The sequence below is a fragment of the Calliphora vicina genome, chromosome 5 (genome assembly GCF_958450345.1).
Source record: "Calliphora vicina chromosome 5, idCalVici1.1, whole genome shotgun sequence".
NCBI classification, from domain to species: domain Eukaryota; kingdom Metazoa; phylum Arthropoda; class Insecta; order Diptera; family Calliphoridae; genus Calliphora; species Calliphora vicina.
In genome coordinates this window covers 7,832,275-7,850,558 of record NC_088784.1, presented here as the reverse complement: position 1 = coordinate 7,850,558, position 18,284 = coordinate 7,832,275, and the positions used below count along the sequence as shown (strand labels likewise).

General features: G+C 31.6%; 2 protein-coding genes across 2 annotated transcripts; one reads left to right on the top strand and one right to left on the bottom strand.

Annotated features, from left to right (window-relative positions):
• Positions 1–478: 478 nt before the first annotated feature.
• On the top strand, positions 479–6,996 carry LOC135961642 (venom serine protease 34). Its single transcript, XM_065513170.1, has 3 exons — positions 479–1,469; positions 1,577–1,681; positions 6,452–6,996. Exons 1-3 carry the CDS (start codon positions 575–577, stop codon positions 6,994–6,996), a joined length of 1,545 nt encoding a protein of 514 aa, XP_065369242.1. The 5' UTR covers positions 479–574.
• Positions 6,997–14,442: 7,446 nt separating this feature from the next.
• LOC135961219 (venom serine protease) lies at positions 14,443–17,628 on the bottom strand. Its single transcript, XM_065512714.1, has 5 exons — positions 17,422–17,628; positions 17,032–17,365; positions 16,881–16,979; positions 15,267–15,435; positions 14,443–15,205 (listed from the first exon to the last, which is right to left on the bottom strand). The coding sequence occupies exons 1-5, from the start codon at positions 17,566–17,568 to the stop codon at positions 14,833–14,835; spliced, it is 1,122 nt and encodes a 373-aa protein (XP_065368786.1). The 5' UTR covers positions 17,569–17,628; the 3' UTR covers positions 14,443–14,832.
• Between the last annotated feature and the right edge of the window lie 656 nt (positions 17,629–18,284).

Here is an 18,284-nt window from a genome sequence, read left to right as displayed (position 1 = left end):
ACGAAAAAATCCCATTTTGTGATTTTTCAAGACTTTTTTGGAAATTGTGGAATACTTGAATTTCAAAATTTGTTTTTATTTTTCAATTTTAAATAGAAAAATCTACATAACTGTGCAATTTCATTAAAAAATATTCATAAATAAAAATTTAATTTCAATTTGAAAAATTTTTATCTATGCAAAAACTCAATAAAAATCATTTTTTGTCATATTTTTCAAAAAAGTATTCCATGAATTTTTTAATTGTCAAAAGTTATATACATTTTTGAAAAGTAGACAAAATCCTCTATCCATTGATATATAACATGTCTACCTTATGTTTTTTTACGTGGCAAATAAATTAGAGAAAACTTAACAACTCGCTTAGAATTTCGAGTGCCATAATTTGTCACCAATTTAATTTAAAAAATACGACTTTTGTAAACAAACTTTAAAAACCACTTTGATTTCTTTCCAATTTTAAACATAATTTCAGCCTCAAGCTGCCACCAAATGTCTCAATGAAGTCTTCTACTTTAATCGTGAGGGCAGTGAAGTATTGACCGGTTCGGAGTATTTTTGTGGCACCGGCAAAATGGAAAGAAAAAGTTTTCTTAATCAAGCCGTACTCTCATACATATCAACACCCTACTACAAACGTATACTAGCAAATGTCGTTAAAGAAACTGAAAATGCAACACACATGAACAAAACAACAATTAAAAAAACTACAGAAAAACCAAAGGAAAGGACGACAACTACAACAACAGTTAAACCAACAACAACTACTGCAACCACTTCTAAACCACTCAAAGTGAATCAGTTAACAACATTACCAATAGCCGTAACGGGCAATTTATTGACGACTTCCTTTACACAACAGCCAGCTTTGTCGACAACTTCCTTTGCAACATCTTCAGCTGGAGAGGAGTATGCAAACGAAAGTATGGACAAGGATAAGAATGTTAGTAATTCGTTTGCTTATGTGGTGGCTTTGTTGTCAAACAAAATTGACATACAAGCTTTTATAACAAAAACAACAACTACTACTACAACTAAGTCACCTACAACACCACCACCACCATCTGCCTCATCAAGCCCAACAAGTGTTTTAAATTTCTATGACTTTTTACCGGCCAACACGTGGCGTAATGGCTCAATTGCCACGCATAAGATTTCCACAAAACGTGTTGCCAAAGTGATTGTTGGCCAAGATTATACAAGTTCTCAGCAGGCAGCCTCCTTCACAGCAGCATTCTCCTCCCCACCCACATCTTCACCCAGCCACTCCACACACACAACACGAACAACCGAAGGCGGTGGCTCGTTTTCTTGTTTAGTGGAAGTCCTTGAGCCTCAGTGTGAGTGCGGTTGGAGTTCTACGGTGAAAATAGCTGGAGCTTCTGGTGTGGCAGGTATCAATGAGTTTCCTTCAATGGCTGGAGTAATGACCATAAAAAATCAAAAGATTTTTTGTGGCGCAACTATAAGTAAGTTTTGCTTGTCGATGTTTCCGTTTTGGACACAGACATTTTGGTTGAAACAAAGATTTTTGTTATGGTTTTTCTTTTCATTTTGTTTTTTTTTTATTTTCTAGTTCATCATCGTTATTTGCTTTCGGCTGCCCATTGTTATATAACACCTGAAACTAGCAGACCAGAATATCTGACAGCTGTAGTTGGTGAACATGACTTGTCCACGGGTAAGTGGTCAAAGGAAAAAGGAATGTTGATTTTTTTAATACAAATTTCGCAATGCTTTGAAGATTGGAGAATAAGATAAAGTTTCTTTTTATTCGATCTCCAACGTATTGAATATTTGGGGATGATAAGAGATATATTGAATATCTAGATCAGCGGTCGGCATAAATAGTTCATGGACTAATGTTGTGCTATGAAATCTGAACAGTTATTTATTGTAATTTGTATTACCTATGCTTGTAGGTAAACAACCGAACATGTTCGTTCCCTGTTGGATATTAGTGCCGACCACTGATCTACATACAGTAGGGCTATAACCAAATGTTGTGTTATTTGGGAAAACTAATTTCGGGTAATTTTGGAATAAAAATCTCACCCAAAAAAACGATTTTTTAAAATCTCCAAAAAAAAATTTATATTGATTTAAATAAAAAAAATTTTATGAATAAAGTAAAATAGTAAATTTTAAATATAGATTCGAGCCAGGTTGATATTTTTTTTTTTAACGCTTTATTGATTTATTGAATCTGTCTGTTTTGACCTTACAATAAGTATTCAAATCTTATAACTAAAATTAAAACTATTTGCTCTTCAACAGGAGAGCCATAATGGTAAACTGTCACTCATCTTAGCGGGGTGGTAGATCTGCTCTACGGAGCCTGGATCGGGTTTGGGTCTGCACAAGTTGTCTTGCAAGCGTATTGGGATGGTTTCGCAGCTTCACAATATATTTCTCACGGACTTTCTTGAACTCTTCCTTTACCAATGTCACTTCTAGGTCTCTGTGGATGTTTTCATTTCTTATGTACCATGGTGCTCCCGTCATTGGGCCCTCTGTATAAGATCAATACTGGTTGATATGTTGATAAAAAACTATTTGCGTTTTTTTAATAAAAAAAAAATTATTTTGAAACTTTACCGCGTTTTTTTGCTGAACTTTTTTGACAACCGCGAAAAAGTAATACATACCATTTTTTTAAATAACTTTCAATGGCCTAGTCGACTATGCTAAGGCCATTTTGATATTTACAAAAATTTCTCAGTCTCAGTTCTAATGAGAACTTTTCTTAAACAGAGTTTTTTTGAATACTTTGTCTATACCTTTTGACTGTCTAAGATTGTCTGTCCGAATTGGTTTATAAATAGTGATATGAACAAACCCGGTTTGTTTAATTGGCACAACCTAAAATAAGTAACATTCTCAATTCATTCACCATTAGGTTCTACTTGTAAGATGTTGCTTGACCGACCATATAATACCCTACACTAAGTAAAAGAGCAAAAACATTTTTCTTTTAAAATTTCAATAATTTATATTTTTGAGTGATTTTCGGAAGTGTTCCTTATATGGGAGCTATGACCAATTATGGACCGGTCACTATGAAATTGGGTCGTGTGATTTATGTTTATATGAAAGTTAACTATGTTGGATTTTGTGTGTATTTTTCAAATTTTTAAGCGATTTATGCACGTTAAAGTGATTTTCGGAATTATGGACCGATCGTAACAAAATTTGGTGACATGAATTTTGTATATATAAAACTTATTTGGAGCGCAATTTGTGGAGATACATTTATAAATTAAACATTTATGACCGATAAAGTCCAATTTCGGAAGGACATTTGTATGGGGGCTAGGTGAAATAATAGATCGATTTCAGCCAGTTTCAATATGCTTGGTCCTTGAGCCGAAAAAATAATATGTACCAAATTTGATCGAAATATCTTCAAAAGTGCGACCTGTACTCTGCGCACAAGGTTTACATGGACAGCCATCCAGCCAGCCAACCAGATGGACGGACGGACATCGTTTAATCGACTTAAAAAGTGATTCTAAGTCGATCGGTATACTTTAAGGTAGGTGTTAGACTAATATTTTTGGGCGTTACAAACATCTGCAGAAACGCATTATACCCTCCCCACTATGGTGGTGTAGGGTATAAAAAGTAGGAAATAAATCTGTAACTTCTAAACCCTTAGTCCAATTTGAATGAAATTTAACATGCGCAAAGTAGAAGTGTTGTCAGGTTCAATTCTCTCCGAGTTGTTAAGTTTTCCCTAATTAATTTGCCACGTAAAAACATAAGATAGACATGATATATCTATGGATATGGGATTTTTGTCTATTTTTCAAAAAATATATACAATTAAAAAATTCATGGAATACTTTTTTGAAAAGTATGACAAAAAATGCTTTTTATTGAGATTTTGCAAAGATACAAGTTTTTCAAATTGAATTTAAATTTTTATTTATGAATATTTTTTAATGAAATAGATTTTTCTATTGCAAATAAAAATATAAAAACCAATTTTCAATTTTATAATCAAGAATCCCGCAATTCCCAAAAAAGTGTTGAAAAATCCCAAAAATAGAATTTTTTATGTTTTTGGCTATAATATCCATACCAGGGGAGGGATTATCGGAACCCATTACAAAATAATTAAGAACATATTTGCCCATATTTTGATATCGACTATGCGATTTGAGAATTTTGGCCCTAAATTTTAATTTTATATAAAAATAGAAGTTTTTTAATGATCCTGGTCATGTCGGTATCTACAATTTTGAAATCTTTTTCATTTAAAATATATAATTTAAAGTTTGATTTTCAAAAAGTATGAAATCTTAATACACCTTCTTAGAAATTTTGTAGATAACTTAAAAAGAAAAAAATGCACCTTTTGTTCCAAAAACTAGCGAAAACTGGAGTAGGGTGGGTAAAAATTTTGAAAATTTAATTTTCAAATGCGAATATTTGCTAATTGATAAGAGATAATGGATAGCTACGACGACGTTTTTTGTAGAGGAGATTCTATATGTGTAATTTTTTCGGAACACAGAAGAATAAATAGGATCGTTTTAAAAATTGAACATACCCGAGGTGTCCTATTTTGGGGACCCCTGGCAGCACCAAGGGTGGGCCCATACGTTCAAAATTCAAAACTTAAACTCGAAAACACTTTCTCTTTGCGCATGTGAAATTTCATTCAAATCGGATCAGAAGTTACAGATTTATTTCCCTCTATTTGTTTTCTATACCATTGTATATTATACAAAATATTGGTCTCATTTTTACCCCAGTTACATCTGAGGTTAATTTGACCATAATATTTTGTTCAGACATCATATAGTTCTTTGAAGTTCTCTTAAAAGCCGCTAACAAATACAAAATAATTTGTTATCGTTTCATGACAAATTCCAACTTTTCAATCTTATTTGATATTTTTTGGTGAAATTTTTTTTTAATTTTGTTTGTTGAAAAAATTTTAATAGTAAAAACAAGCCATATTCGGCTCTGTCGAATAATCCCTTCACAAAATTATACATCAAAATAAAAACTTTAGATATTTTTAGCTAAACAAACATTTTTTTCCAAAGTTGTTTTTTTAATTTTTTGGAAAAAATTTCGATTTATTTCTTTAAATTTTAATTAAATTTTTTTTTTGTTTTTTAGCGAAAAAAAACTTTTGGTGAAAAAATTAATTCGGGTTAAAAAATATTATTCCATGGTTGACCAACTGTAGGACCAACTTACTATTGTCTTATATACATACGTCGTTGCAAAGGTCTTTGAAATATCTATCATTAGATATCCATATTGTCAATATTGACTTAGTAATCCAGATATAGGTCAAAAATCTAGGTTTTCCTGAGTTTTTCCTTATATCTCAGCCATTTGTGGAACGATTTTCTCGATTTTAAAGCAACAGAGCCGGAAGAATTCCGAAGACATTGATGTATGAATCGTGTATATAAGTTATTTGGGGGATTCGGAAAGTTGATTTCAACAGACAGACAGACGGACATGACTTAATCGACTCCGCTATCTATAAGGATCCAGAATATATAGGGTCGGAAATGAAAAAATGAAGAAATTACAAAGAATTTCTTCATTTGAAGGGTGAAGGGTATAAAAAGAGGGTTAAAAAAATCTGAAAAAAAATTCGGGTTAAAAAATATTTTTCCCGATTTTGGCCGATAGTAGAAGTGCTATTGCGTTATATACGTTGTCGGAAAGGTCTTTGAAATATCTATTATTTGTCATTAGACCCGGTGATGAAGGTTTCCTGTTTTCAGTAAAATTTTTAATCCTCAACATTTAGGGAATATTTTTTTTAGGTTTAATGAAAATCTCAAATATTTCAACATTTAACCCTTGACCCCGGTTTATGAATGGTAGAATATCGAATTAATTTATAGAAAATGGGTAATTGTTATAACAAAATAATCAATTGCCTTCTAGAAAGTAGTAACTGATTCAGATTTTAAACAACTCCATTCAATAGTTTAATGGAGTAGTTTCCCGTGGTGATTTAAAATTACTCCCTTTTTCTAACTCATCGCTACCTTCTCTCTATTTGATTTACAACCTGATGTGAACCATTGCTGCTTCAGATAAACTTCTCATATTAAAGGTAAATGCTAATAAGTTAAATGAAATCCTTTTGGAGCACTCCGACGACTTTAAACTGAGTGGTTAATCTGCCGATTCCACAAAGAAAAATTATTGAAAATCTCTTCGGAAATCTTTATTGCATGTGAATAATTGCTGATTCAGATCAACTTCTCATATTAAGAGTGAATGCCTTTTGGATCACGACTTCACAACGAAAAATTATTGAAAATCTGCAAGGCTTGATCTATTATCAGCTTGATAAATTTTGTTTAATAAAATTGTCTATTTTATCTTTCTGAAATAGATAATTTAAGATTTACATTTCCATATTATAGCACTTTTCAAAATTCAATTTTTTCACACCTTTCTTTTTCAGTTCTGGAATCCTTTTACACCCGCCAATACGACATCATAAAAATCATACCGCACGAACAGTTTCATGTCAGCTCTACCAAAGTTCACAATGATATAGCTCTGCTTAAAACTCGCTATCCCATCGAATGGAATCGTAGTGTGGGACCAGTTTGCTTGCCATTTTACAGTCTAAAAGAGGCTAGTGCTAACATACCATATGCCGGTCAACGCGTAGAGACTGCCGGTTGGGGCACCACCTCATTTGGTGGCAAACAGTCTTCGGTATTGTTAAAGACCACCTTGGATGTGATGTCGCGCGGGGATTGTCAACATTTTGTTAGAAATCTGGCATTTGGAGCATTTTGTACTTATACTCCAGGTCGAGATACCTGTCAATATGACTCGGGTGGAGCTTTGTATGCACGAGGAGAACGTTTGTATGCTTTGGGTATTGTGAGTTATGGTTTTGCCTGTGCCACCAATCAGCCTTCAGTGAATACAAGGATTTCTTCGCATTTAAAGTGGATTAGGAATAAGACGCCGGAAGTGAAATATTGTATGAAATAAAAAGATTTATTTATTAAATTAAATTTAAAATAAAACATTAAAGCAATATGTTTTCTTATTTATTTTTTATTAAATGCCTTTAAAACCTTTTCCTAGTATTTCTTAAGTTTCAAAACGTTTCATTTTATAAAAATGAGCCCCTGAACATTTGCCCTAAAAATATGCAACTCATTTGCTTACAATTCTTTAAATTAATAGAAACAAGGTAAAACCATCTCGTTTCATTTAGTATGTTATATAAAAACGGGTATGAACAAAATTAAGCCTACTTTAAGGTGTTAATTAGTTAATATTTCAAATTATTGTATACTTTGCTTTGTAAGAAATAACATAAAGTGTTAACTGCTTTACAACTCATACTACATGAAAAGAAAAGCCTACTTTGAGGAGGCTTTCAAATTAAAAATATAAATTTTACATATGTTAAGTATTTTTGAAAACTTTTCTTCTTTTATTAGACAAGGTGTGAAGCAATTAACACTTTATGCTTTAATGCCGTTTTGCAATCAATAGGCAAAATGCAATTAATTTGAAATGTCAACTAATTAACACCCTAAAGTATGCCTTATTTTTGCTTCCATTTCCTCTTAACAAATCAAGCAAATACTCTCAGTTGCTACTTTCAACTTATTTCCATTGCTGGCTGTTGATTTCTTTTCAGTTATTTTTCTCTACCAATTATCAACATTTGCCAAAGATTTTTATTTTACAACCCCCAATCAACTATTTGTATTGCTACAATATAAAACAAATGCGAAAAAGTGCTCATACGAAATGAAAACTCAAATGTCAATATTCGATTTTAAATTTTTTTTATTTGTATATATTATACAAACGCCTTTTATATATGCTTCATATTTTGTTCATATACAATGTTGTGTTTTTATTTTTTTTGTTTTTGTATAGATTTTCAAAAAACCTAAATAATTAAACGTTAGCTTAACATGTATGTGCAAGCACAATACGAATATAAACAAAAAAAATAAAAATAAAAAAGAAAATATATAAAAAGAAATGTTTTTTATATACAATATATGAGTTTTGTTCCCTGTTAACTGCATAAGAGCAATCATACCACACACACAAATCCTCACTCACATGAAGTTTTACTCATCTAAACTCATACATACCACCCATTATAAAGTATAGGACAAATAAGCCCACCCTTAAAAATATGCATTGTATTTCAATGGTTTCTATGTAATTTCTTTTTAAACAAATTTCTATAGCATACATTTTAGGCTGATTGCATGCAATGTGCAATATTTCTATATGTATGTGAGTTTCTATGTGTGTGTAGGAAATAAAATCATCATCGCCATCGTCATTCTAAACAACAAGAACAACAACTACAAAAAACTTAAATAAAACATAGAATATAGAATTTTTATTTAGGTGCTGCTGTTGTTGCTGCAAGTTTCGCATCTTTTTTTATTATTACTACTTTTTTTTGTTCGTTTAACAGCGCTATTCATTTGCATCTAACCAATAGGCAACGAAATAGAGAAAATTGTCTGCTAGAAAATTGCAATTTTTCTATACATGCAATTTTTTGACGGCGCCCTGATGAGTCTTACTCACTCTTACATTAATACTTTTTTATTTTTTAACTAAGAGTTCAAATGACGTTGAGAGCAACCAAAAAAAAAATAGACTTTTAATTTACATTTAGCTAAAATAAAAGGCACTATTGAATTAATGGTTTTGCTGTGCAAGTTGTTAGGAGAAAAAAGCTGGTGGTGGAAAATGTTGGCCCAGGTGCAAGTAATAGTTAGAATATTATATTCGATACTGTTAGAAGGAGGAATTTAAAATTTGTATAACCCAGTAATATAAGGCGTTATTAAATGGCGGACTTGTTAGTCATAGTTGTAGTCATAATCTTAGTCACACTTATATTCATAATCATAGTCGCATTCTTAGTCGTTTTCGTAGTAACAGTTGCAATCATAATCGTATTCAAAGTCTAAGTCATAGATTTAGATTCATATTCGCAGAGATTGTCGTAATATTAGTCGTATTCAAAGTAGTTGTTATAGTCATAATTGTAGTCGCAATATTGGTCGTATTTATAGGCATTGTTGTGGTCATAATAGTTACAGTTATAGTCAGTCATATTCTATGTAGTTATATAAGTCGCATTTGTAATCGTAGTCGTATTCCAAGTCAATATCATATTCGTACTCTTAATCGTATTTATAGGCACAGTTATAGACATGATCGTAGTTTTAGTTTCAGTTATATTCATGATCGTAGTTTTAGTTTCAGTTATAGTCATGATCGTAGTCTTAGTCTTAGTCTTAGTCTTAGTCTTAGTCTTAGTCTTAGTCTTAGTCTTAGTCTTAGTCTTAGTCTTAGTCTTAGTCTTAGTCTTAGTCTTAGTCTTAGTCTTAGTCTTAGTCTTAGTCTTAGTCTTAGTCTTAGTCTTAGTCTTAGTCTTAGTCTTAGTCTTAGTCTTAGTCTTAGTCTTAGTCTTAGTCTTAGTCTTAGTCTTAGTCTTAGTCTTAGTCTTAGTCTTAGTCTTAGTCTTAGTCTTAGTCTTAGTCTTAGTCTTAGTCTTAGTCTTAGTCTTAGTCTTAGTCTTAGTCTTAGTCTTAGTCTTAGTCTTAGTCTTAGTCTTAGTCTTAGTCTTAGTCTTAGTCTTAGTCTTAGTCTTAGTCTTAGTCTTAGTCTTAGTCTTAGTCTTAGTCTTAGTCTTAGTCTTAGTCTTAGTCTTAGTCTTAGTCTTAGTCTTAGTCTTAGTCTTAGTCTTAGTCTTAGTCTTAGTCTTAGTCTTAGTCTTAGTCTTAGTCTTAGTCTTAGTCTTAGTCTTAGTCTTAGTCTTAGTCTTAGTCTTAGTCTTAGTCTTAGTCTTAGTCTTAGTCTTAGTCTTAGTCTTAGTCTTAGTCTTAGTCTTAGTCTTAGTCTTAGTCTTAGTCTTAGTCTTAGTCTTAGTCTTAGTCTTAGTCTTAGTCTTAGTCTTAGTCTTAGTCTTAGTCTTAGTCTTAGTCTTAGTCTTAGTCTTAGTCTTAGTCTTAGTCTTAGTCTTAGTCTTAGTCTTAGTCTTAGTCTTAGTCTTAGTCTTAGTCTTAGTCTTAGTCTTAGTCTTAGTCTTAGTCTTAGTCTTAGTCTTAGTCTTAGTCTTAGTCTTAGTCTTAGTCTTAGTCTTAGTCTTAGTCTTAGTCTTAGTCTTAGTCTTAGTCTTAGTCTTAGTCTTAGTCTTAGTCTTAGTCTTAGTCTTAGTCTTAGTCTTAGTCTTAGTCTTAGTCTTAGTCTTAGTCTTAGTCTTAGTCTTAGTCTTAGTCTTAGTCTTAGTCTTAGTCTTAGTCTTAGTCTTAGTCTTAGTCTTAGTCTTAGTCTTAGTCTTAGTCTTAGTCTTAGTCTTAGTCTTAGTCTTAGTCTTAGTCTTAGTCTTAGTCTTAGTCTTAGTCTTAGTCTTAGTCTTAGTCTTAGTCTTAGTCTTAGTCTTAGTCTTAGTCTTAGTCTTAGTCTTAGTCTTAGTCTTAGTCTTAGTCTTAGTCTTAGTCTTAGTCTTAGTCTTAGTCTTAGTCTTAGTCTTAGTCTTAGTCTTAGTCTTAGTCTTAGTCTTAGTCTTAGTCTTAGTCTTAGTCTTAGTCTTAGTCTTAGTCTTAGTCAAAGCTGAAGTTATATTCGTAGTCTTTGTTGAATTCATAGTCGCTGCTATAGTCACGGATTTGTTCTTATCGTAGTCTTGTCGTATTCAATATTGCAGTCATAGACGCAGTCGTATCGTTGAAATATATTCATAGTCATAGGGGTTTTCATACTCGTCGCCATCATCCAAGCGATTTCCACACAATTTACAGGGAAAATGATGTGTAATTTAAAGACTTCTTAAATCCCTAACTCATGTTATTCTAAGCAACCACAAAATATGCTACAAAAATGCAATTATTTCAATATAAAGATATAATTTAGATTAAAATTTTAAATTTTTCATGAGCTTACAAATTCAATTAAATAACACAACACCACGAATCATGACATGATTTGTCTCTGCCAAATGGTGGTGCTAAAAAATATTAAATGATTCAATAATAATTTTCTTCTTATAAGGAATCTTTTCTAAACATCAACAGCAACATACAAATTTCAATAAACGCTGCACATTTATATATTTTGCTTTAGCATTAAGAAAAAAATAGAAGAAGAAAAACTATCACTAGCTATTTAATTGTCTCTCTTTGTCTAAAGTTAAAACATCTATTGTTGTTTGAGGCAGCCAGCAAACTAGAAGAAAAGTTTAAGTTTTATGTATATGAAAAGGAAAATTTCTAAAACTCATACTCTTGTTGTTTTTATGGAATTTTACAAGTATATGATTGAGTTTAAACAGGCCTGTATTTTAATTTAAATGCAAATTAAGTCTTTTGTCATATATATTTTTATGATTTGATCTAGAAGTGTAAGAAGAAGACACGACATATACATAGATTCATACACACACTGTCTCTTTGTGTTGAAAATTTTATTAGGCAAAACAAATTTAATATAATTTTCCATAGAAAAAATAATACTGTTTTAGTTTGATGAATTTATAGTTTTTTGGCATGTTGTTTTTTGCTCTTCTCACATTTTATTAAATATTCTTGTTTAAATAATATAGAAATTAAGAAAATTTTAAATTAAATTACGCAATAATGAAGTGAGTAATTGGAAAAAATTTACAAAGTAATTTACAAACATAAGTACTGAAGAATTGATTGATTTAAATGTTGAAAAAAGCATTAAAGTAGGTTATAAATATTTTGATTAAAAGATATTGATGTATATCTTAAGTATATAAAGTTGTAACAAATAAAAAATCTACGGTATAAATGCTTTAATTAGTAATATAAATCATAACATAGTCTAGTCATAGTCTAGTCATAGTCTAGTCATAGTCTAGTCATAGTCTAGTCATAGTCTAGTCATAGTCTAGTCATAGTCTAGTCATAGTCTAGTCATAGTCTAGTCATAGTCTAGTCATAGTCTAGTCATAGTCTAGTCATAGTCTAGTCATAGTCTAGTCATAGTCTAGTCATAGTCTAGTCATAGTCTAGTCATAGTCTAGTCATAGTCTAGTCATAGTCTAGTCATAGTCTAGTCATAGTCTAGTCATAGTCTAGTCATAGTCTAGTCATAGTCTAGTCATAGTCTAGTCATAGTCTAGTCATAGTCTAGTCATAGTCTAGTCATAGTCTAGTCATAGTCTAGTCATAGTCTAGTCATAGTCTAGTCATAGTCTAGTCATAGTCTAGTCATAGTCTAGTCATAGTCTAGTCATAGTCTAGTCATAGTCTAGTCATAGTCTAGTCATAGTCTAGTCATAGTCTAGTCATAGTCTAGTCATAGTCTAGTCATAGTCTAGTCATAGTCTAGTCATAGTCTAGTCATAGTCTAGTCATAGTCTAGTCATAGTCTAGTCATAGTCTAGTCATAGTCTAGTCATAGTCTAGTCATAGTCTAGTCATAGTCTAGTCATAGTCTAGTCATAGTCTAGTCATAGTCTAGTCATAGTCTAGTCATAGTCTAGTCATAGTCTAGTCATAGTCTAGTCATAGTCTAGTCATAGTCTAGTCATAGTCTAGTCATAGTCTAGTCATAGTCTAGTCATAGTCTAGTCATAGTCTAGTCATAGTCTAGTCATAGTCTAGTCATAGTCTAGTCATAGTCTAGTCATAGTCTAGTCATAGTCTAGTCATAGTCTAGTCATAGTCTAGTCATAGTCTAGTCATAGTCTAGTCATAGTCTAGTCATAGTCTAGTCATAGTCTAGTCATAGTCTAGTCATAGTCTAGTCATAGTCTAGTCATAGTCTAGTCATAGTCTAGTCATAGTCTAGTCATAGTCTAGTCATAGTCTAGTCATAGTCTAGTCATAGTCTAGTCATAGTCTAGTCATAGTCTAGTCATAGTCTAGTCATAGTCTAGTCATAGTCTAGTCATAGTCTAGTCATAGTCTAGTCATAGTCTAGTCATAGTCTAGTCATAGTCTAGTCATAGTCTAGTCATAGTCTAGTCATAGTCTAGTCATAGTCTAGTCATAGTCTAGTCATAGTCTAGTCATAGTCTAGTCATAGTCTAGTCATAGTCTATGTTCTAGTTAAAAGAATAATTAAATTAAAAATCTCTTGCTTATTTTTAGGTACAGCAGCCTTCGTATATTTAAATCTTAATTTAAAATTTAATTGCTTATTTTTATATATTTCTTAATTAACATGTTATTTTTTATAAGTTTTTTTTATATAATTTATTCACTAATGATGTTATGATAAAAAACTAACGTACTTTTTAGTGCAAACCATCATTGTCTGTTTGTTGTTTTCTGTTATTTTTTTTCGTTTGCCATAAAAACAAAATCAGGACATCATCAACATCTCTTAGCAGCTACTTTGAATTGTTATTTTTTGTGTTGTTTTCATTTTGAATTTTATAAATATAGACGGTTGCATGAGAAGTTGTTTTGTAAGAGTTTGAGTTAAAGAACAAGTAGCTAAAAGGATACAAGTCGCGTCAAGTGTACTTTAATGCATTTATATTGTGTTGTTTTTGTTGCAAAACAACAACAGCAGAAAAAGGAAAAGCAGTGAGAAAAAAAACGTATACCAACTCAAAAGAATCATGATGATTTGCTGTTGTTTCCGTTTTCTATATTATCCTTTTTTTTCAGTTTCTAGCATTCTGACACAATGAACAAATGAACTTATAAATACTTTGTTTTGTGCATACACATATTTACAAGAAGAAAAAGGGTTAAAAAAAGAATATGAAAAACACGGCATATATTTTTTGCTGCAAGTTGTTGTACCACCACTAGCAAAAGAATAGACTTAAAGATTTTCAAGAGTCCTTGGCAAAAAAATATAATAAAAATGTAGTCGTTTTTAGGCTTCAAAGAAAATTTTTTAGAATCTTTTATTTTATTATATTGTTATTAACTTCCGTGTTAAGTAGATGTAAGACATGATGAGTTTCCATAAAATAAGGATGATTGAAAAGAAAAAGGATACTGACTGTAAAATAAAAAAAAAATGTGCTAATACTTGAGGTATAATAACAATGGATTTTAATAAGAGACAAAATTATAGGATGATGGTTTTTTATTTTTTTTTTATAGAGAATTACAAATTTTCCAGTAAATTAAATTAAAACAATAGAGAATTCTATATGCAATTTAACATACTTTTAGGATTTGAAAACATGAAAATGTATTGCATATGTTTTGGGGTAAATTTAAAATCTTTAAGATGTTTTTTGCTTCAACCATGTGTTGTATACAACAAATATTAAATTTAAGGAAGAAAACTCCTGAAACAGTGAAGCTCCTCAATACTTTTCATATTTAAAATTATAAATATTTTAACTTTAGTACGAATATTTGTGAACTTGAACTTGTTGCTATTTTTACTCATATTAAAAATCTGTTTTATCTTTTAATAATTCATGACAATTAAAACAAATCGTAATATGTTTTATTTTATTTTATTGTACATTTTTTTCTAGCTGAAAATCAACCCCTTGAAAACAATTAAAATATTTTGTAAAACAATTTAAGAGTACTTTACGCTAATTTACTTTTTTTATGTTATTTTATTGTTGCATAAAAGTAACAATTAAATGTATATAAAGGCATGAACATCAAAGGATAACAAAGCTCATTATCCTTGAAAATATGAAAAAAATCATACAAAAAATTATGGTTGTGCATAAATTAAGTCATTTACCATGAAAATAACAAAAGAGGTACTTAGAACAATAAAAAAAATATAAGGCAGACAGCAGCAGGACATGATAATTTCTCAATAAATATTTTATTAAGCAAATTGATAAAGGAATGTGATTAAAAGTGTGGTCATTTAAAGAACACACACATCATTTTGCGTATAACGCCAGATCCAACTCAAATGCGAAGTTATGCGAGTATTTATGCCAATACCAAAACGCTGGCCACAGCTACGTCCATAACTAATGATGCCCAAAAGATATAGTCTCTGTTGACGCAGTATAACCGGTCCACCCGAATCATATTGACAGGAATCTTGAGCTAAACCTCTATAATCATAGGTACATATTTGAGTGGGAATTACAGTGTCATTGTATTGTTCCTGACATATGCGATTTTCCAAAGTCATCAATTGGATTTTTTGCAAAGTATTGGACTTTGCGCCGGCAAATGATAAAGTGCCCCAGCCGGCCACATCCACATTGGAGTAGGCAAAGACATCATTTCTGAAAACGTTTCATTATTCAAAATCTATGAAATTTAAAGAACATTTTCTTAAAAACTTACTGTTGCCTCCAAGGCAAACAAATTGGTCCTACACCTCTAGACCATTCTATGGGTATTCTGGTTGTTAATATGGCAATATCATTGATTATGGAGGTGGCTGAAGACCTATAACCGGGATGATTCAAAATACTCTGTATGCGATATTGGATGGCAAAAGGGGTTTCATTATCTGTTAAATTAAATATGGAAATGTTTGTAAAAACTTACTAAGTCCAAGACTAAGACTAAGACTAAGACTAAGACTAAGACTAAGATTAAGACTAAGACTAAGACTAAGACTAAGACTAAGACTAAGACTAAGACTAAGATTAAGACTAAGACTAAGACTAAGACTAAGACTAAGACTAAGACTAAGACTAAGACTAAGACTAAGACTAAGACTAAGACTAAGACTAAGACTAAGACTAAGACTAAGACTAAGACTAAGACTAAGACTAAGACTAAGACTAAGACTAAGACTAAGACTAAGACTAAGACTAAGACTAAGACTAAGACTAAGACTAAGACTAAGACTAAGACTAAGACTAAGACTAAGACTAAGACTAAGACTAAGACTAAGACTAAGACTAAGACTAAGACTAAGACTAAGACTAAGACTAAGACTAAGACTAAGACTAAGACTAAGACTAAGACTAAGACTAAGACTAAGACTAAGACTAAGACTAAGACTAAGACTAAGACTAAGACTAAGACTAAGACTAAGACTAAGACTAAGACTAAGACTAAGACTAAGACTAAGACTAAGACTAAGACTAAGACTAAGACTAAGACTAAGACTAAGACTAAGACTAAGACTAAGACTAAGACTAAGACTAAGACTAAGACTAAGACTAAGACTAAGACTAAGACTAAGACTAAGACTAAGACTAAGACTAAGACTAAGACTAAGACTAAGACTAAGACTAAGACTAAGACTAAGACTAAGACTAAGACTAAGACTAAGACTAAGACTAAGACTAAGACTAAGACTAAGACTAAGACTAAGACTAAGACTAAGACTAAGACTAAGACTAAGACTAAGACTAAGACTAAGACTAAGACTAAGACTAAGACTAAGACTAAGACTAAGACTAAGACTAAGACTAAGACTAAGACTAAGACTAAGACTAAGACTAAGACTAAGACTAAGACTAAGACTAAGACTAAGACTAAGACTAAGACTAAGACTAAGACTAAGACTAAGACTAAGACTAAGACTAAGACTAAGACTAAGACTAAGACTAAGACTAAGACTAAGACTAAGACTAAGACTAAGACTAAGACTAAGACTAAGACTAAGACTAAGACTAAGACTAAGACTAAGACTAAGACTAAGACTAAGACTAAGACTAAGACTAAGACTAAGACTAAGACTAAGACTAAGACTAAGACTAAGACTAAGACTAAGACTAAGACTAAGACTAAGACTAAGACTAAGACTAAGACTAAGACTAAGACTAAGACTAAGACTAAGACTAAGACTAAGACTAAGACTAAGACTAAGACTAAGACTAAGACTAAGACTAAGACTAAGACTAAGACTAAGACTAAGACTAAGACTAAGACTAAGACTAAGACTAAGACTAAGACTAGTCTAGAAAAATAACTTTGTGCAAACACTGAACTGTTACTAACCTGCTACCAAATCATGATCCCCGGCATAAGCCATTATAACATTTGGATCCGGATGAGCTCTAGTGCAATGGGCAGCAGTTAAAATATGACGATGGCTGACTAAAACAAAACATTACAGTTAAACAAACAAGTCCTTAAATTAAAAGCTTACTTATATTTCCACCACAAAATATTCTTTGAGGCGAAGTTAAATCCCTTAAAGCCACCATAGAGGGAAATTCATTGTGTCTGGTTTCCTGGCCATTAGCTATTCGAGTTGCAGCCGACCAGCCACAATTGCAGGGAACCCGGCGAGCACGAGCTTGACAGTTAAAACGGCCTCTTAGCTGTGTATTTGAACGTGATGATATGTAAGCCAAAGCCACAGAACGAAAATTAGAAATCCTAGTGATTTGAGTGGAGCGACAAAAGCGTTGGCCATCACGAAACTGTAAGTCCCCATCAAGGGAAAGGAAGAAATACTCGGTGTCACAGACATTGGAAACCTAACAAAGTATAAAACATGATTTTAAGCCAATTTTGAGATTTGTAATTTACTCACCACTTCGAAAAGACAGGTTACTATGACCACATGATCCCTGGGAGCAGTAATACGATGTCTGCAGTTGGTGCCCGGCTGATAGGCATTTGGATAATTGGGCGAGGTTATATTGAGAACATCACGTTCACTGGGTATTTGATAATCCATGGAAATACATTGTTGTTGGGTTGATGCTAGATCTAAATAAACTAATAGCCATAGTAAGCCTAAAACTTTATGCAGGAAGTAAAATAAGTAGGATGTTCGTTTTGGTAAAATATTAATTTATTACCAGTTCGGTTTTTTAAATGTTTAAACAACATTGTACTAAGACTGTTTTAAAATAACTGTTTCACTTTATATGTTTTTAAGTTAAAAGTTAATTTGTAATATTTGCTTTACAGTGCATAATTGGTTGGTGTTCTTATCTTGTTAAAATACATATATTGCACAATTTGTACTTTAAATAAAAATTAATATGAATAAATACGGCTGTAACACTTTTAAATTCGTACATTTTATAAATGGTTTGGACAAGGGTTAAACAAAAGTTGTGTCATTTGTATGGAAGTATGTACAATATGGTTTTTTTATATCAGTCACTGATAAATAGAACCACATTAAGGTAAGGTGAATCATAATCTTGTGTAGAAATTGGAAACACTTTTAATTTCTCCCCTTCGTTGTGTGGAACAGGGAAGAAATTACATATCTTAAAAACTGACATCGATGTGTATTGTTTCCACTATAAGTTGAAATCAGTTCCTGTTATCTTCTTTATTTTATATACAAGGTGGCGCAAAAGTAATCCTCCTATCAGAAAATGCTATAAATTTTGCTATTGGCCCCTAATTTTTTGTTTTGACATTTGTGTAGTAAACACA